This window comes from Psittacula echo, assembly GCF_963264785.1.
Source record: "Psittacula echo genome assembly, chromosome: 1".
NCBI lineage: Eukaryota > Metazoa > Chordata > Aves > Psittaciformes > Psittacidae > Psittacula > Psittacula echo.
In genome coordinates, this window is record NC_137735.1 from 2,421,947 (window position 1) to 2,442,907 (window position 20,961).

The window sequence follows — 20,961 nt, forward strand, 5'->3', positions numbered from 1 at the left end:
ACTCCTGCTGAGCTTGCATCCAGGACCCACAGGTCCCTTTCCAGAACTGCTCCCCGCCAGGCAGATCCCAGCCTGGGCTGCACTTGTGCTTATCCACGGCCAAGACCTGGACTTGTCCTTATTGACCAAATATAATGCTTCTTCCACCTGTTTAACACCTTATCCACTGCTGCCCTTCAATACCTATCACTGGAGAAGGAGCCTGATTAATTTTACGTCAATAGAAAGAGAAGATAAACTTGCTTATCAGCTTATTCTATTTTTCCTGGCTGCCACACCAAAGGTGAAAAGTTCTTCATACGTCACATAGTGTCATGCATTTCAATAATCCTCCAGGTGCCACTGAATCAAAAGGACTTCCAAAGTCCAGAGAGCATTTCTGTTACAGATGCCTTTAGTCTCAATGCTTAAAGAACATCACCCCGCACGTGTATCATTAGCAACCTTGCAAAAGACATATTTAGTTTAAAATAGCATAGAATAGTTAGGGTTGGAAAGGACCTTAAGATCATCCAGTTCCAACCCCCCTGCCATGGGCAGGGACACCTCACACTCAACCATGGCACCCAAGGCTCCGTCCAACCTGGCCTTGAACACTGCCAGGGATGGAGCATTCACAACCTCCCTGGGCAACCCATTCCAGTGCCTCAGCACCCTCTCAGTAAAGAATTTCTTCCTTAGATCCAATCTAAACTTCCCCTGTTTCAGTTTGAACCCGTTACCCCTTGTCCTGTCACTGCAGTCCCTGATGAAGAGTCCATCCCCAGCATCCTTGTAGGCCCCCTTCAGACACTGGAAGCTGCTCTGAGGTCTCCACGCAGCCTTCTCTTCTCCAGGCTCAACAGCCCCAACTTTCTCAGCCTGGCTCCATACAGGAGATGCTCCAGCCCCTGATCATCCTCGTGGCCTCCTCTGGACTTGTTCCAATAGTTCCATGTCCTTCTTATGTTGAGGACACCAGAACTGCACACAATGCTCCGAGTGAGGTCTCACGAGAGCAGAGCAGAGGGGCAGGATCACCTCCTTCGACCTGCTGGTCACGCTCCTCTTGATGCAGCCCTTGCAAATTATTCAGTCATCTCTGTCCATCTCCAATCATTCCTGCCTTTAACGTGCTTGAAAGCCTCATTTGCTCCCAAGGTCAGACTGACAGGTCTGTAGATACACAGATCATCTTTGCCACAACTACTGCTTTCTAAACAGACACCCTACATCACTACTCCGCAGTCCAAAGACTCAACGAATGTTACTTTCAATGACTAGCCCTTCACCCCCACTATTATTGAAACTGCTCTTAAAAGGCTATGAGCACCCAAAGGCACAATTCCATTATTATTACATGGCTCAAAGATGGTTTAAAGTGAATTAAGGACATAAAGGATATACCACAACTTCTGAAAATCTAACCAAAGCATCAATATAAGAAGAGTAGCAATGAAAAAGGCACAAAATTAGATTTGAACCAGAGAACGTGAATCCTGTCGGTACAAATAATCACAAAGGAAGTACAACATGGACTATTTTAGGGGGAACACAATCCAATGTTATGACTAGGACTCCTACATACTCCCTCCGTACAAATAAGTAATACGATATGTATCCATATGTACCACGTTCCCATTTCCAGCACTCGGGATGAGCTCTGCGGTTTAACAGGCAGACTGTGCCTTCTCCAGAACACTCGTGTGGAAAACAGCTCTCTCAGACCAGCTTAAGATTGACATCTCAGACTCTGATTTGCATCAGAGGCCTGACAACAGCCCAGCCTCAGTCTACAAGGGCTGCAAAGTACCTACTTGTACTGAATCAATTAGGCATCAATGCGGTTAATCGGTTCATAAATCAATGCTGTAACTCCAGGCTGCCTTAATTCACTTGCAGAGGGAAGCGTGCCACAGGTTTCTGAAGTGAAGCGTCACTGAAAACACAGGGAGGTCAAGGTACAAACCACGACTTGGGGAATAAAAAGGTTAAAATGAAAAAACACACCAGACTAAGTGATGCACAGTGATTTCCCTTCCCCAGTTTCAATCCTGCTGCAACTTGTTGCCATGAGTTTGCACTCACTGGTTACTGGTTTGTGTTGGAAGGGACCTTAAAGCTCATCCAGCTCCAACCCCCGCCACGGGCAGGGACCCCTTCCACTGGAGCAGCTTGCTCCAAGCCCCTGTGTCCAACCTGGCCTTGAACACTGCCAGGGATGGGGCAGCCACAGCTTCTCTGGGCACCCTGGGCCAGCACCCCAGCACCCTCACAGGGAAGAGCTTCTGCCTAAGAGCTCATCTCAGTCTCCCCTCTGGCAGGTTAAAGCCACTCCTCTTGGCCTGTCCCTACAGGCCCTTGGCCAAAGCCCCTTTCCAGTAGCTGACTGATGAAGGCCACTATCGATACTGGAGGATATAAACTACTGTGAAGTTCCTCTGGCATCTTTGTCATATCTGAATAAGAAAACCCCCTCATTTTGAGGCTAAGAAGTATTGTATTGAATATTTAGGTTCTCCTAATTCACACATGTGGTAAGAGTAGTACAAGGCGCTGTGTCTAATGAACAGACTGAGTATTGGGAGCCTGTTGGAAGTCTGGGCTGTTGATGGGCTTGTGATGGGCTAAAGATTAACAGCAGGTCAGGACTGTGATTTGGCACAAGATGCTTTCCCTTTCATCTCCAATTAAATCAAAAACCCTGATAGCAGTAATTTTAGTGGGGTTAAGTATATACACACGCACACGTATATCTCTCTCTCTTCAGTGACTCCCTGGCATCCTGACAGAGGTTCTCCTTTCTGCTAATGGCTTGGAGCAGGAATCACTTTGTAGTTAAAAGTCTTTTTCCAAGCTTTTTCCCTTGGTCATGCATGTTCATTATTGGCTCTGTAATAGAATCATAGAATAGTTAGGGTTGGAAAGGACTTAAAGCTCATCCAGCTCCAATCCCTGCCATGGGCAGGGACACCTTCCACTAGAGCAGCTTGCTCCAAGCCCCTGTGTCCAACCTGGCCTTGAACACTGCCAGGGATGGAGCATTCACAACCTCCCTGGGCAACCCATTCCAGTGCCTCAGCACCCTCTCAGTAAAGAATTTCTTCCTTAGATCCAATCTAAACTTCCCCTGTTTCAGTTTGAACCCATCACCCCTTGTCCTGTCACTACAGCCCCTCTCCAGCATCTTTATAGCCCCCCTTCAGATACTGGAAGGCTGCTATGAGATAATATATAGGTAAAGTCTCTAAAACATACCCTGGGCAGTTTTGCCCCTGATTACTTTTGTGTTCTGTGTGGAGTGAAAATACAGGAGGGATAAGTTCCTAGTTTTAATTGTTGGGATGTTCTTTTGGCAGTTACCTCAGTGCCTGTTATGGGTAAAACACCTGTAGGTAAAGCTGTGTACTGCTTAGGTATGGAATTAAAATACTTAGTGTGCAGGCACTCGATGTTATTTAGTATATTGTATTGTGTTTAAGTGAAGGAGGTGAGAAGACCACATCAGCAATGTGAAGCAGTTGCCCAAAGTAGTTTTTATATCTATAATGTGAAGTATATCATGTGTCATCTCATCGTATCATCTTGATAGCGAAGGTCTTACTGATTATGCAATACAATATCTTAAAGACACAGTTGCTGGCTCTGATGTTGTTTGAGACGTGCACTTACACATGAACTAATCCCAGACTTCTGTATTTTGAAACTAAACCCTGAATGGGATCTAAACATTAAGTAAGATGTCATTCAGTTGCCTTTTGAGGAATGCAATCCATAGAATGCACGGGAGGTGACCATGCTAAAAGAGGCACTGAGCATTTTAGGTGACTGAAGCTGGGTGATGGCAATATTTCAGCCTTATTTCATCTGCAGGAGCTCAGCGTGTGCAAGTGAAACACCGCTTTCAGGGGAGAACTCAGAGCAGCTCCAGTGCCTGAAGGGGCGACAAAAAAGCTGGAGAGTGGAACCTCTTTAGTGGAAGGTGTCCCTTCCCGTGGCAGGGGTCGGAGCTGGAGGAGCTTTAAGGTCCTTTCCAACCCAAACCACTCTGTGATTCTGAGATTCCCTTCTCTGTAGACCCTGATTCTGTAGCTTTATCTGAAAAAGAGATTTATTCTTCCCTCTGTTGAGGCTGGAGAACAGGAGAAGGCGGCTCTTGGAAAGGGATTCCTTGCTTTTACCTGTAGATTTGAAGAAGTAATTCTGTAGGAGACAACTATGTAAGTGTCTATTGATTTCTGTTTACACTTTATTTTCTTATACATTTTCTATCGATTTAAAGTTATGATGGAGCCATGGACATCAGCAAATTGGCAAAAGCTTGAGTACTTCATGGCATGGCTTTGTGGGGTCCCCTTTGGGCTGTCTTGCTTTTCTGCAGCAAGGTGAATAAATAAGTGAACTATCGACATTCACTGAAGGAAATCTCCCTGTTCAGGATTAGGAAGATTACAGGATGCTGTAGACACAACTGGAGTAGAATCATAGAATCCCAGGGAGATTTGGCCCAGAAGGGACCTTAAAGCTCATCCAGTCCCAACCCCTGCCATGGGCAGGGACCCCTTCCACTAGAGCAGCTTGCTCCAAGCCCCTGTGTCCAACCTGGCCTTGAACACTGCCAGGGATGGGGCAGCCACAGCTTCTCTGGGCACCCTGTTCTCATCCTCAGCACTCGCAGTGAACAGTCTCTGTGGATGATTTTCTGGCAAAGAATGGCCACATACCCAGATCAGCAAGCGCGTACGTGGAGTTCGACATGAACCGAGGGACCACTAAAGGTGAAGGAAGATGGGAGTGAGGCACTGGGAGTGAGAATCCCAGCAAGATAAGAAGGAGCTGGAATTTACTGAGTTGCTAAATTGAGGACTGTTGGAAAACTTTGAAGGTCAGGTTCTCACACCTGTGCTTAACCAATTATATGTGAGTTGTTAAGGGCCTCACAGATATGTATCCAATCACAATGTGCCAAGTTAGTGAAAACAACTTTAAGAAATAGTATATAAAGTGTTAGTTTTCTATAATAAATGTCTTTGTCTGATCACATTGACCTCCGACTGAGTCCATTCAGCGACAAGTCTCTTCCTTATCTCTAACCTGAACATCCCCTGTTTCAGTTTGAACCCATCACTCCTTGTCCTATCACTACAGTCCCTGATGAAGAGTCCCTCTCCAAGGGGGAAGCTCACTCCGTACCACCACTTCCAAACCACAGTTTGGATCTGCAGAACAACAGGGGCAGAGCATCCTTCCCTCCTCCTCACACATGGTGTAAAGAGAAGATCTCAAACCCTTCTTCAAGAGATTACAGAAACACAGCTCCTGACTCAAAGGCTGCCTAAAGCCTGCACATAGATGGCATCAGCAGCAGTGCACCTCCTGCAAGATCTCGCCAGCTTTGGTGAGCCTTATGGCAAAATATAGCTCAATGTATACAGTTTTTAGGGTAAGCCACTATGACTTCACATCTGCACTGATGTTTCATCATGTTTCTGTTCTACCTGCCTTGCAATGCAGGAAGATCAGTGGGTTTTAGGAGGCCAGGAGTACAGCAAAAGGATGCGTTCTTCAGCACAATGTCTCATCTCATGCCTCCTCTCATACGTACAAATCTTGTATTGAAAACAAGCAAACCTCAGGCAATAACGATACCTGATGCCTCGACCAGCTTTGATCAGATAACATGATCTTCTCAAAGTGACTTATTTGGCTTGTAATTCCACATGACAAATTCCTGGGAACACTGAACGGGGGAATTAAGATCACGTTTGAACTTCATTCCTTTTAACACACAATATCCTTTTTCATAAGCCTCTGTCAAGATCACTTAGGCATATTTATAGTCACATTAATGACATTTCTTCTATAGGACAGTGGAATTCTCAGAATAGGCAAGTTGGGTACCACTTGACACACGAAACTGCCTTTCAAAAAGCTTTTAAACCTCAAAATTCCTACTTAAAGAGCATCTAACTTGTCCTTATTTCATGTACGAGGAAACCAAACCATGAAGATTAGATGGCGAACCACACTTCTGTTTGATTCCTTAAGTTGTGTGGTCATTTACACTCACGAGAATCACGCACAATGAATGTGAGAGCTTCACCCCAAACATCTTCAAAGTAAAACGCAAATGAATTGATATGGTGGTCCATGGAACTGGGCAGAACTGAGGACTGGGGGGAAACACCACTGGCTGTGATACCATCCTTGTCTTTCAGAGGAGACGTTCATACAGCAATATAATATCCAAGTACCTTTGCTTAAAAAAGATTTTACCAGGAAACATGGACAAAGACGAAAAGCAGCTCTCTATATTCAAGCTACCAGACCACATCACACCTCCTTCCCAGCTGGCATTACGCAAGGGGAACCCACATTTTCTTCTCCAGAAGCCTACCCACAGCAACCAAAGCCCTGCAGAGATTTCAATTTGAGCAGACATAAAATCACAGAGCCCCAGCCTGGTTTGTGTTGGAAGGGAGCTTAAAGCTCCTCCAGTTCCAACCCCTGCCACGGGCAGGGACCCCTTCCACTGGAGCAGCTTGCTCCAAGCCCCTGTGTCCAACCTGGCCTTGAACACTGCCAGGGATGGGGCAGCCACAGCTTCTCTGGGCACCCTGGGCCAGCGCCTCAGCACCCTCACAGGGAAGAGCTTCTGCCTAAGAGCTCAGCTCAGTCTCCCCTCTGGCAGGTTAAAGCCATTCCCCTTGGCCTGGTCCTACAGGCCCTTGTCCCAGGCCCCTCTCCAGATTCACAAAACCAACCAGCGCGCCAACATTGGGCAGTTCTTCATTCATTCATTCCTTCATTCCCTTCGCCTTTTCAGGACTTACATCTTCTAATCCCCTTTCTATTCTTCTTTAGGTGCCATTGGAAACATTACAGGCTACAAAGTCACATCTTTTTCAGCTGGATCACACATTCCCATTTTCCACCAGCAATCCAAATCCCCATCCTTTCACATGCAAACACCGAAACTGCAGAGAAATCATTACATCATTTGCATTAGGGAATTACGCACGTATTGAGATACCTGCTGCTGCCCCAGAAATCATCAAGAGTTCAGGTTACTGAGAACAGCTGCAAATGATCCAAGAATTACGATTTTAATGTTATGTTTTACAGAGCTCCGAGTTTGCTTTGGGCTCACCATAAAAATTTAGGTAAAATAATCTTCTTTAAGGTCTTTTTCGCCCTAAATGATCCCATGATTCTAAGATAATATCAGCAATATCCGCTGGTAAAAATATATAGAGACAACTTCCAGCAACATTCTATGGATGCTTTAGGAAGCATGTGCATAGGCGGGAAGTCAAGTTCTGTTTCTGACTCTGAACCACTTCAACACCTCCTCAAAATGATTCATTCTCCCAAAGTTGAACAAGGGCACAGTTAAACACCCATTCCCATTCCCAAAATGAAAACCACTCACTTGAACGAATGGCTGCAACCTGCGCTTGTGAGAAACAGACACCAAGTGACCCAGATTTAAAGATGTGCCTGTTACGTGCCTGAATGGAATAAATCAATCAGTTAACAAAAGGGCACTAACATACTGTCAAGCAAGCAGGCAGTACCTATAAATAAATGCATATGGAAATAGAGAGTGTATCATAGCATCATAGAATCCTGGAATCCCAGGTTGGAAGGAACTCAAGGACCAGCTGGTCCAACCTTTCCAGGCAAAGCATCACCTACACTAGATAGCCCAGTATCCTGTTCAGCTCAGTCTTAAGTGTCCAACACTGGGGAGTCACCACTTCCATGCGGAGATTATCCCAGTGTCTGGTTGTTCTCATTGGGAAACATTTCCCTCTTGTGTCCAGTTGGAATCTCCCCAGCAGTAACTTGTGCCCATCACCCCTTGTCTGACCCATGGGACTCCTTGTCATAAAGGAGTCCCCATCTTTGCAGCCAGCTTTCAAACACTGGACCACGGTGACAAGGTCTCCCTGAGCCTTCTCTTCTCCAGGCTGAACAGTTCCAGCTCTCTCAGCCTTTCCTCACACACTTCCCAGCCCTTGGATCATCTTTGTGGCCCTTCTCTGGAACCTCTCCAGCCCATCCGCAGCTTTTATGTACAGCTGGGACCAAAACTGATCAGAGTGCCGTGTACAACAATAAATCCAGTTCCAAATTTTTCAACAAAAGTAAAAGCTACTGCCTAAATATGCCTGGTCCTAATCTCCATGGAGAAGAGAAGGCTCCTGAAGGGGAGACCTTAGAGCAGCTCCAGTGCCCAAAGGGGCTGTAGGAAACCTGGAGAGGGGCTTGGGACAAGGGCCTGTAGGGACAGGCCAAGGGGAATGGCTTGAACCTGCCAGAGGGGAGACTGAGATGAGCTCTTAGGCAGAAGCTCTTCCCTGTGAGGGTGCTGAGGCGCTGGCCCAGGGTGCCCAGAGAAGCTGTGGCTGCCCCATCCCTGGCAGTGTTCAAGGCCAGGTTGGACACAGGGGCTTGGAGCAAGCTGCTCCAGTGGAAGGGGTCCCTGCCTGTGGCAGGGGTTGGAGCTGGAGGAGCTTTAAGGTCCCTTCCAACACAAACCAGGCTGGGATTCTATGAATCTAACACTTTTCTTCCAGCAGACCAGCAATCTCAATGTCTCTCGCAGTTTGGACCAATGGAATACTTTTTCTAGGAGTATTGAATTAGTTGATGGGAAATAACACCGAAGTTTTCCTTGATTTTACTCCTCTTACTGCAGACTTGCACAGTCAGCACTTCAGCCCTATGCTACTCTGCATCTCAGGTCTTGCAATGGCTAGGAGTTTTATCCTTTGGCACTCCTTTGCTGATTCCACACCAGATCAAAGCCCGTAACAAAGGTAACCACCGAAGATCCTGACCTCTGGAATCGCTATAAACTTCACATGACACTCTCCGCTCTGCATTCATGAGGTATCAGTGGTGTAAATGAATCATTAAAGAGGCAGGTGCTGCACATGGCAACAAAAAAACCATCACAAAACCCTGCTGAAAACTTTACTTTGGAAGAACTCAACCCCGTTCTCAATCGTAGCAAGCAATGAAATCCACAAACTGCACTCAGGGTGAACATCAATCATGGGGTTTTCTCCAGATAAAGCAATTACATGCAAAATATCTGGCAGCAGCGCCACAATAGCAACACTGTGAGCATTATAACACGGTGAAAGGAGGAATATAATGACACATGCACAAAGAAATAGGGGGAAAAAAACCCCACTCAATCCACAGCTCTACATTATACCAACAGCAACTCAAAGCTAAATCCACTGGAGGTGTAATTTCTTCCCTTGTAGCAATACTAATGACTGCAAAACAGCAGGGATGGAAACTACTACAGCTTTAGAAGCAGAGTAATTGAGGACACAGTTATTCTTTGCCTTCACAATGCAAGAATATTCAATCCAAACTCCATTTTCTGAATGGCAAAAATAGATTTCACCTTCTGCATATGAGTTCATGGAAGGTGTTTCCAATAAGATGCTAATCCATCTCCTTACCCCTGGAGTAGACAAGCACCACCCTGGAGATGGGTATGAACTCTTCATGCAGGACAAACAGTGACTAATAAGAAGGTCTTCAAAAAGGTGTTTTCCTAAAGTAGCCTCCCTTATTTTGTGTCCTTTTGCATTATAGAAGCCAGCAAATTAAAAACACAGGATGGGAAATGGGAAGAGAAGACAAATAACAGAAAAGCTGGGATTTTCACAGCTGTGTTACACACCCTGCAATAGTCTCTGCAGTGGCACTGCCTAATGGTAAGAGATGTTACAGCTAATTTTCACCCCAACAGGACATATAACACAAAGCAGCAACCCCTATTTGAATGGTTTGGACATGCAAGAAGCACACCTGAGACGTGTGGTGTACAGCAATGCTGTTTCTTCTGCAGCCATGAGCTCAGCAGTCAAGTCAGGGGAAAAAAAGGGAATTTACACATTGGAAAACCCTTGGTTCAAACAAGCAGACGGCCTCCACAAGCACGATCACCCTTAAAGCAGCTTAATCCTGTTCCTTCATTTCCAGAGAATTGAGAAGTCTCAATCTGATGCTGCTGCAAGGAACCTGTTTTACCAAACTAAGCCACAAGCAGTAACAGGAACCTGAACAACATCCTGCAGTGTCCTGAGAGTGCTTCTTACAGTCTGATTTAGAGATCAGCTGCTCTTCTTTAGCATGAAAACTGCTCAGCCAAGCAGTAACACATATAAATTCTTCTTCTCCCCCTCTGCTCTGCTGAGACCCCCCCTGCAGCCCCGATCCAGCTCTGGGGCAGCAGCACAAGAGGGACGTGGAGCTGCTGGAGCGAGGCCAGAGGAGGCCATGGAGATGCTGCGAGGGCTGGAGCAGCTCTGCTCTGGAGCCAGGCTGAGAGAGCTGGGCTGGGGCAGCCTGGACAAGCGAAGGCTCCTGAAGGGGAGACCTTAGAGCAGCTCCAGTGCCTAAAGGGGCTGCAGGAAACCTGGAGAGGGGCTTGGGACAAGGGCCTGTAGGGCCAGGCCAAGGGGAATGGCTTGAACCTGCCAGAGGGGAGACTGAGCTGAGCTCTTAGGCAGAAGCTCTTCCCTGGGAGGGTGCTGAGGTGCTGGCCCAGGGTGCCCAGAGAAGCTGTGGCTGCCCCATCCCTGGCAGTGTTCAAGGCCAGGTTGGACACAGGGGCTTGGAGCAAGCTGCTCCAGTGGAAGGGGTCCCTGCCCGTGGCAGGGGTTGGAGCTGGAGGAGCTTTAAGCTCCCTTCCAACCCAAACCAGTCAGAGATTCTATGATTCTTCATCATGTGAGATGCACCAAGGCCGTTATCAGCCCAAAACATCGAGTTCATTTTCTTTAACAGATTATTCTAAGAATTCCCCCACTGCTCCAATGTACTAGATTTAGCCTACCAGATCTGCACATGAAGGCTGCTCTGTGTGCAATTACAATCTCTTACCAACCCTAATGATTTCACAACTCCATAATCAGGACAGAGCCCTTCTGTTTTGCGCATTCCAAGGATTTCAGGTTCCACAAACCACAGCCATTCTCTGTATCACAGGCACATCCACTGAAACCCTCACAGCAACCTGCATCTCGATCAAATAAATATTTATTGGAAGCAAAGGGAGGGAAGGGCATTATTACAGCCTCAAGTAGACTCCAAAGGAGCTCCATGTGCATCAGCCACAAACAAAGCAAGGGAACAAAAGCAGGAAACAAAAAGCAAACATCATTACTGGTTCAGTCTTTCAGTGACTAAATGAGTATTTGATTCAAAGCCATGCACACAGCAAATTACCATCTCTGTTCCATGCTGTAAAATTGATTATCAGATTTTCCAGCCCTGCTTTAAGACTCTGCAGTGGTTACAGTGGCAGATGTTGGCATGTGGCTATACAAGAACAAAGTACTGCAATAAAATTGTCACGGTCCTTAGGGTGAATTCCAGCTTGTAGCAACTCAAAGCTCCATCAAAACCATTTCACCTCCCAAATCACATCATTCTCCATCCCATCTTCTGCATTTTCTACTATATTTTGCACTAGCCTTTAGAAGACGGGATTGAAGAGCTCCTAAAGAGCTACGTGCTGGGAACGTTTGTGTGCAGGAGGAAAAAGCAAAGCTCTCCCAGATCAAGAAGCTAATTCCAAGCGCTGTGCTTGGAACTTCAAATGGGAAAAAAATCCTTCAAGGAAACTGGCTGTTTAAGAAAAGAGCACCCAAGGGTATCATAAATTAATGCAATAATACAACAGCTTGGTCAGCAGCAGCATTTTATCTCAATATATAGAGGATTTTCAGCATGCCTCTCCATAGACCCTTACGTTAGGCACAGTAAGCTCATGGTTTTAAATGCGATTGCTCATGAAGGCTTCAGAGGAACAAGCCAGGAAAGTGAAATCTGTCACATGCGTTCCAAATGTTATTTAACTTTATCAGGAAGCACGATAAAAGCATGGCTGGTCCGAGCTCTTTTGAATGCTTCAAAAGAAAAAGCCAGTTCTGTGAGCACAGAGCTAACCTCACTCCTTTCTTGATATCTGAATCAAAGTTATTTGTATTAAATGTAAATTGACTAAGATGGCAACAAACACCCAGCCGGACAGGAGCTGTGTGCTGGGCTGCAACCCAGAGCGTGAGCAGCAGCTCAGGGAGGGGATCCTGCCCCTCTGCTGTGCTCTGGGGAGACCCCCCCTGCAGCCCTGATCCAGCTCTGGGGCAGCAGCACAAGAGGGACGTGGAGCTGCTGGAGCGAGGCCAGACGAGGCCATGGAGATGCTGCGAGGGCTGGAGCAGCTCTGCTCTGGAGCCAGGCTGAGAGAGCTGGGCTGGGGCAGCCTGGACAAGAGAAGGCTCCTGAAGGGGAGACCTGAGAGCAGCTCCAGTGCCTAAAGGGGCTGCAGGAAAGCTGGAGAGGGGCTTGGGACAAGGGCCTGTAGGGCCAGGCCAAGGGGAATGGCTTGAACCTGCCAGAGGGGAGACTGAGATGAGCTCTTAGGCAGAAGCTCTTCCCTGTGAGGGTGCTGAGGCGCTGGCCCAGGGTGCCCAGAGAAGCTGTGGCTGCCCCATCCCTGGCAGTGTTCAAGGCCAGGTTGGACACAGGGGCTTGGAGCAAGCTGCTCTAGTGGAAGGGGTCCCTGCCTGTGGCAGAGGCTTGGAACTGAATGAGCTTTAAGGTCCCTTCCAACCCAAACCAGTCTGAGATGCTATGATTATTTTAGATCCATAAAGAAAGAAGCAACTGAGACTCTGAAATAATGGAAAAATCTAGAGCAGTGTCTGACAACCTCTAAGCTGACTCAGGCAGCTGCTCCCCAGTATTCAAACAGCCATAGAGAAACAAGACAGAAATCTCTTACATCGACCACTGCAGAAAAGGAAACGCTTACAATCAAGTCTGAGGCATTGGTCTGAGGCAGTGCTGTGTTCCTGGAACTGTTAGGGACAGCAGTGTTATCCTCTACCTGCAGGACTCCTGGAGGTCCCAGTGCTCAGCAGGAAGACAGCAGCTGGATGCTACTCACTCCTCTCCCCCACACGTTAAAACCATGAGCAGCTCATTAATTCCAGTAACTAATGCTCCAATGCAGAAGACATATGACGTGCATGAAGCAGAGATGACAGGAAGGATCTAGCACTGCATTATCTTCCTGTTCTGAGTTTACCACTATATATACCCCTCCTTGCTATAAAGCAGACTGAAAAAATCATGGTAAGAAGTGAGCTTCTTGCAAACATTAACAAAGCCTCATGCAATTCAAATATTGATGCTGGCTGCTCAGTGCAAGGCAAGAAGTGTCGAACAGAGCAGGTATTTCAACAATATTGAATTATTTCACAGGGAATTTTTGTTCTTATAATGGCCCTAATAAAACATCACTGTCCAACAAATCAGCCAGAGAAACAATAAAACAGTGGGATCTCACAAGAAATATTAGCCATGAGTTTCTCTCTCAATGAACAGGCCATTTAAATAGATACATAGATAAATAGAAACAGCGATGTCAGACAGATACAAAAGCACACACCTCCCAGCAAGATTATAAATCCAGAGTTGGAAACAATGCTTCCAAGAACTAAATGAAAGCACATAAAGGTTCTTTTTCCCCCCTCAATGTATTCTTTTGAATTGATAATGCTTAAGTATTCCCTGCTTGAATGGCTTAGTCTTTTAGCACCAGTGCACAACATTTGAGCGAGTCCTTCACACAGCAACATGGAAGCGAAAATCATTTTAAAGCATGATAAAGTACTAATGAAAAGGGAGAAACAGAATGGGGAATCAGGCACAAACGCAGCACTCAAATCTAATTTGAGCACCTAAACTGATTTGGTTCAAACTGCCAATATCCTTAGATATATTCTGTAGTTTCCTGGCTTCCCTAAAGCCTTACACTGCCTCACGTAGCTTTGTAAAGACAAGGGGTTTGTATATACCACCCTTTGACCAAAAGCTCCCATTTACTGAAGAATGGCAACTGTGATAGCTCCTTGCCAGCAACTCTCTCCAGTTCTGATTTACTCAAATCTTCCAGAGGTAAAATTCCTCTTCACTGTAATATTCTTTAGCCAAGGACACTTTATTACCACCAACTCTTTACTGATGTTCAATCAGCAGCCCATAACTGCCTTCATTAAATTAATGAAAAGATAGTTGAAAAGACACACTCATCTTTTTTCTTCCCTCCCCTTCCAACTGTCACGTTGCATTTTAAGCACTGCTTTGCATTTTCTATCTCCCACCTCAAAAAAAACCCACAAAAGTATTACCATGAAAGGAGAAGCAGTGCTGTTACACACAAGAAACAGCTCTCTGGAATCATTTGTGGTTTATTATCACAGAATCATAGAATGGGTTGGAAGGGATCATAAAACTCACCCAGTTCCAATCCCTTGCCATGGGCAGGGACACCTTCCACTAGAGCAGGTTGCTCCAAGCCCCATCCAACCAGGCCTTGAACATGTCTTCTGCTACAATCATATATCAAATGGCCATTTCTATGCCTAAATACATAATACATACACAATTACTGGTCCAGAAGCCAAGCACTAGCCTGCATTTGTGAATCCAATCTCTACAATCTCTGGCCAGTAAATCTATGCAAAACAGTGGTCATTTCTTAAGCTGTGCTCTACCTCCCCCAGCAGCCTTTGTCTGCCTGCAGATCAGGCAGCTGGCTGAAAGCATTTAATTCAAGCAGGACAAGAGGTTGTGTCACTGAGCTATGGAAAGCACCCTGAAGAGCCTGTGGTCTCCAAGCTTGCAGCATCCTTTTGACTGCACAACACCCAACGCTGGCAAGTTCACCCTCCAGTTTGGTGCTCCTGAGCTCTCTCTGCTCAGAAACATTATCTGCAGCATGCTGCTGCAGCTCTGTGACTGGGAGATTTCTCATCCCTCCCAGCAGACAGCCTCGCAGCAGCAGTCCTCTCCTCTTCCAGCTTGAAGCCACTGACCTGCAGCAGCCTCCAGCCTGCACAGAAGCCCACTGGAGGTTTGTACAGAAATAGAAAACACAAGCGCGTCAGGCACGTCCCCTGTTTTCTACTTCAGCTTCCTTTAAAACCAAGATCTTCACCTTTAAAGAACTCAGGTGGTTGGTTGCACATCTTAAACACAAGAAAATTACCTCGAGTCCTTCCTAACTCAGTCTTCCACCCCCTCAAGAGCATCACTGATCTGTGCAGAGGTCAATGCTTTCTCAGAAGCCATTCCTACCACCAAGAACGATCACGTGCAGGTACACTTTTGCTCTGCCTTTTCCTTTGTAAGAAGTCTCAGCACACCACACGAGCTTAAAAACACCCTATACATCTGCATAAGAACAGCACACGACCTCCCTTTTGTGAGTGGGATGAACCAAGGAAGAAAATGGCCCTCCCCAGGTTTGTTACCTATATCTCTGACTGCAGTCTAAATAAGCAGACTTTCCCAATGGAGAAGGCAAGTAGAATGTCAGTGGAGATACAATGTTAGTGGAGACACAGAGCTCCGATGCTCATTCTTCACTGTTAACACTGGAAGAGGTGCGGGATTAGTAGCTCAGTGAAGCCCAAGCTGGATCATCACCTCAGTGTTCAACGTAAATAAAGTCAAGGCCACAAATCGAGTCATCATACACATCTAGATCAGGACAGGAAGATTACCACACCAACACTTAATTACATCTCTCAAGCAAGCAGATAAGCATGTGGAACATACCACACTTACTAAACAATTTTCACCTGCCCTTCTACTTCCCATTTGCATCTAGTAACACTTAAAGCCAAGCTCTTTATAACCAAGCACCAAAAGAACGACCCTCCGGTGTTATTTTGACAAGAAACAGAGTAAACTCATGTGAAAGCTGTGGCTGCAGAGCTCTGATCATTGTTAAACACACTTGTTTGCAATTCTGGGAGCTCCAAGTTTACAACCAGCTCCCTAATAAATAAATGAACAGCTAAGTAAAACCCCGAGAGAGAAAAACACACATTATGTTTTCAGTTACCATTTTAGACCATTATTATTTGTGACAAACAAACAAGAAGCCTTAGAACAATAGATACGAAGCTAAAAAGAAAAGACCTTTAGCAATACATATACACCAATTCTTCTTTTACTCAGCAGCACCAGTTTTACCATTCAGACAAGAAGCCTCTGCCTATATTCAAGTCTAGTCTCTTTTAAAGGCCCAACAGCCTAAACCGCTTGAGGAATGTAACAGGTAAGTGGCTGTTTCACAATGCCCTCCATCAACTAGAAGCAAATGCTTATCATGACAGTGACAAAAAACACATTAAAACACATTCGACTTCCAGGGCTTGCTTAGCCCAGCATCATTTCCACACAGAACCCCTCTCATATTAGCTGCTCACACACAAATCTACAGCCTGTCAAATAAATACTAATAAGTAAATAGAAACCTCAACTCCTAAAGCACACAAAGTGGTTTTCCTCCAGGAATTCAGCTTATACAGGCAGCATTCATTCCCCCAGATGTACAGGGAGCATCGCTGAAGGGTGGTTGGTACTTTCCATAAGGGGCTCCCAAGGAAAGCAATCACTACTTAGAATACTCAGCCTTTTTTCATTTCCTTCTTTGCCAAGAACCAGCCCTGCACAGGGAATTCACCTAATGCACACCAACACACTGGCTCTCTGGCTGCCCCAGCTGATAAAACCAAAGCAAGTAACCATCTTACAGAAACCCCTTCAACTGAAAGCCTGAGTTTTCAGTGCATTTCCACAGCCTATTCCTATGAACATTTCCAATGTCTCATCCTATGGGACAGGCTTCAGGCACACAACCCAACTAAGCACCCCATCACCACCCCATCACCACCTAAAGTGGCCTTGGCATTGCAAGCAATGAGCTTTCCACAATCAAAGAGCCCAGAAATCACCTTTCTCCAGTGTAAAGGGTCCTCACATCACCCCTGTCCTGTTTGATCCCCTCCAGCTGCCCAGCTCTGGCCTTGTCCTCCAGCAAACCAGGGGATTTCCCTCCACCAACCTGTTATTCCCACTGTCCCTCCCCAGGAGCCAGCACACACTCCTCTAACCACGTGCCAAATGTCCCCTTTAAGATGCTGCCTCTCTCCCCATGGCTACCTCTCCCAAACTTGCCCTTACCCAAAACCCACACCTACTTAAGCTATCTGCAAAGACGAGCTTGCTTAAACCCCCCTAACACTCCCTATTGCCTACACCCAGCCACAGCACCTGCTTGCAAGCCCTTCCTCTCCCACTTCAACTGCTCTCTAGCAGATCCAGTTCCCATCCCGTCTGTCTTTCACTCATATCTGGCCCCACACCCACACTGTCCTCCACCGAGAGCACCCACTCCTCACTGCTCCCATCTGCATCCACCTCCATGCACAAAACCAGTCCTCACTCACAGACTGGTTTGGGTTGGAAGGGAGCTTAAACCTCATCCAGTTCCAACCCCTGCCACGGGCAGGGACCCCTTCCACTGGAGCAGCTTGCTCCAAGCCCCTGTGTCCAACCTGGCCTTGAACACTGCCAGGGATGGGGCATTCATCCACCATCCTTCATCCCTTCATACATTCCCCAAGCCTAACCCTGCTGCCCCAAATACATCCCCCTACCCCATCCCCTCCCCTCCTACATTCTCTCCGGACCTGCTACAACACAAACCCAGTTACTCACAATCAGAGCCCATCATCTCCAGGCTCAGCCCTGCACAGTTCATCATGCCCAGATCCCCACCCACCCCATGCCTTACACCCACACCCCTTCTCCAACACAGCCAAGCCCCTTCAGCTCCCAACTCCTCCCTGTTACCTCTCTATAACCCCAGCACCCCAACCTCTTTCGGGCACAAACACCCTGTACTCACCAATGACACCCACATCCCATTGCTCCCAGACCTCCCCCATGCAGCCCCATCCCCTGCCCACCCCAGACCCAACCTTGTGCACTCCCAGCCCATCTCTCCCATGCGCCCATCACCCTCTATCACCCTCCAAACCTGCTCCCTCACAGCCACATGCTCCCCTTCTATACCCAAATCCCTGTTGTCTCCTCCTCAGCCCTTTACACCCTCAATGCCCGGATCAGCCCCGCACACCCGCGCCCCTCTTTGCCCTTGGCAGCCTCAAACAGGGACATTTACACCGCTGCTGCCCCCCCCATGCACTCTCACCTCCACCTTCATCCTCACCGCGGGCTGCCCCCCACACCCATGGCCCCGCTGCCCTCACAGGAGGGGATCAACCAGGACAGGGGGTGGCGAGCGGACCCCAAATCCACCTCCCTTTTCCCCCTGAGTGTCCCTTGGGGCAGCTGGAACCAGTGCCCCCAAACCCCTGCTCCTCCTACCCAGCCCCTAACACCCGCCCCCCGGCTCCCTGCCCGTCCCACGGCCCACATTGTCCCCCCACATCCCCGCGCCCCACCGGGTACACCCCCAGCCGCGTCCCCACCGCCTCCAGGCCCCTCACCTGAACCGTCCCCCGCAGTGCTGGCACTGGTCGCCCACCCAGCCGGGCTGGCACTCGCACTGCCCGCTGGCCGGCTGGCACCGCCCGCCGTTGGCGCACGGCTTGTCGCATTCCTTCGCCGCCGCCGCCACCTCCTCAGCGGCGGCAGCACCGGCGGCAGCAGCGGGCCCCAAGCCCGGCAGCGCCGGCATCATCAACAACAGCAACAGCGCCAGCAGCCGCGGCGGCGGCGGCCTCCCGCCCCGCCAGCCCGGGCCCCGCCGCGCCATCTGCTGCCCCCGCCGCCGGCTCGGGAAGGGGCGGGCGGGGGGCGGCGGGACAACGCGGAGCATCCAACGCGGAGCCTCCCGGGACGGTGGCCGGCGAGGGGGGAACCGCCGCGCTACGGTGGCCGATAAGGGGAGGGGGACGGGACGCGGCGGGAGGAGCGCGCAGCAGCCAGGCGGCGCCGCCGGGCCGCGGCCGATGACGTCACCCGCACGCAGGCCACTGGCGGCGGGGTTGCCGTTCGCCCCCGCTGTCACAACCAGCGAGTGGGGTGGAGAGAGCGGCCCCGTGGAGGGCAGCTCTACGGCGGAGGGGGCATAGAGATGGGCGCTCCCCCCACTGCCCCGGAGGTGTTCCCGTGTCCTCGGGCACCCCGTGGGACTGACCCTACAGGTAGTGAGCGGTCACTGGTGGTGTCCCTCAGGGCTCGGGGTTAGGGACAGTGTTGTTTAATGGCTTTATTGATGATGGGGATGAGGGGATCGAGTGCACCCTGAGTGGGTTTGGAGATGACACCAAGTAGGGTGGGAGTGTTGAAGGATAGGGAGGCCCTGCAGTGGGATGTGGGCAGGCTGGATCCATGGGCCGAGATCAGCTGTATGAGGTGCAACGAGGCCAACGGCAGCTTGCACTTGGGACACAACAGCCCCATGCAATGCTCCAGGCTTGGGGAAAGCTGGCTGGAAACTGGTCGTGGAAAAGGACCTGCATTGATGGAGCTGAACATGAGCAGCTTGTGCCCAAGCAGCCAAGAAGCCACCGGCATCCTGGCCTGGATCAGCACCAGTGCGGCAGCAGGGCCAGGGCAGTGATTGTGTCCCTGTACTGGGCACTGGTGAGGCTGCACCTCGAATCCTGTGCTCAGTTCTGGGCCCCTCACTACAAGAGAGACATTGAGGGGCTGGAGCAGGGCCAGGTTTACTACCAAATAACTAATACATATATATTAGTTATATATATATATTGTTATATATATATGTTGTTATATATATACAACAACAAACAAATCCCAGCCTGGTTTGTGTTGGAAGGGACCTTAAAGCTCCTCCAGCTCCAACCCCTGCCACAGGCAGGGACCCCTTCCACTGGAGCAGCTTGCTCCAAGCCCCTGTGTCCAACCTGGCCTTGAACACTGCCAGGGATGGGGCAGCCACAGCTTCTCTGGGCACCCTTTGCCAGCGCCTCAGCACCCTCACAGGGAAGAGCTTCTGCCTTATCTCCAACCTGAACTTCAACTGTTTCAGTTTAACATGATCAGATCTGTGCAGTGGTTGATGGCTGTTTTTCATCAAGCAAACTTTAACTCTCTTAAATAAAGAGTTTTGAAAGCTCATCCAGCAGGAAGGGAGAGTTCTCACACTGTGGCAAGCCAACAGTCCAGCTATTAGAGTATTCATCAGCTGCTGTGGCCAACCTCGAATACTTGAGAGAAGACTAACATCCGTGTGTGTTGCGCAATAGAAGAAATCCTTCCCTGACCTTGTTAGTGATCACACTGTGCCCTGTCGCTGTCTGCATGAAACATTAACTGTGGGAGATCATTACGGTTAAATTAAGCTGAATCTATTCAATTTTAACGTGCGAAGAATGTTCAAAACCACTTTTCTTTTTGCTACTTTTATTAGCAGGAAACTGCCTGACCTGACAATACACTTTGGAAGGGGAGGAGTTAGGGTTAGCCCAGAGTGCAGGCCAGGCTATTTTTGTTTCAGAAAACAGAAATATTTCATAATAGACGTACTCCAGTGGTTAGAACAGCCTTTCCTGGCAAGAGGCACAGCAGGACAATGGTGTTTTGCAAACCACACATAGCGAGGGGATTGCGCTGAGGGAGGGACTAGTCCTGGGTATCACAACTGACGATGTAATGTCATCAGAGCAGCACTTAAGTGCCTTTTTGCATGTGAGATCAACAACTAATCAAGGAAGCATTTCCTTAGGCATGGATTTCAGACAAGAGGAAGTACCACCAGCACTGAATCCTTTTTGGAGTGAGGAGCTACGCTCACTCCTGTTCACTCTTCCTGCCAGACTTTTATGGCCCATCGTTGTGCATGCAATTGGGTGCGTATTTACTCAGCACATATTTGCTCAGTATATAAGTCAAGTTACTACCCTCTTCATATGGGCAATGACAGGATAGCCAGAGATGCTAATTAACAAATTGGCCTCTGGGGCGAAATTATGTCCTCGTTAAGAAGACTCCCATTGATATTAATAAGGTCAGAACATCATTGCTGATGGCTGAGTCACGGCTGAGCTGGATATCGCTGGGTGTGTAAACAATGGAGCTGCCTTGGGAAGCTGG

General features: G+C 48.2%; 1 protein-coding gene across 1 annotated transcript in view; it reads right to left on the reverse strand.

The window, feature by feature from the left end:
• Nucleotides 1-18,718, reverse strand: part of ATRN (attractin) — a gene marked incomplete at both ends in the record, with an annotated part of 172,601 nt that extends 153,883 nt beyond the window's left edge. The window contains one exon of the mRNA XM_080619602.1: nt 18,387-18,718. Within this exon, the coding sequence (XP_080475728.1) occupies nt 18,387-18,718 (332 nt within the window). The remainder of the gene's footprint in view (nt 1-18,386) is intronic.
• Between the last annotated feature and the right edge of the window lie 2,243 nt (nt 18,719-20,961).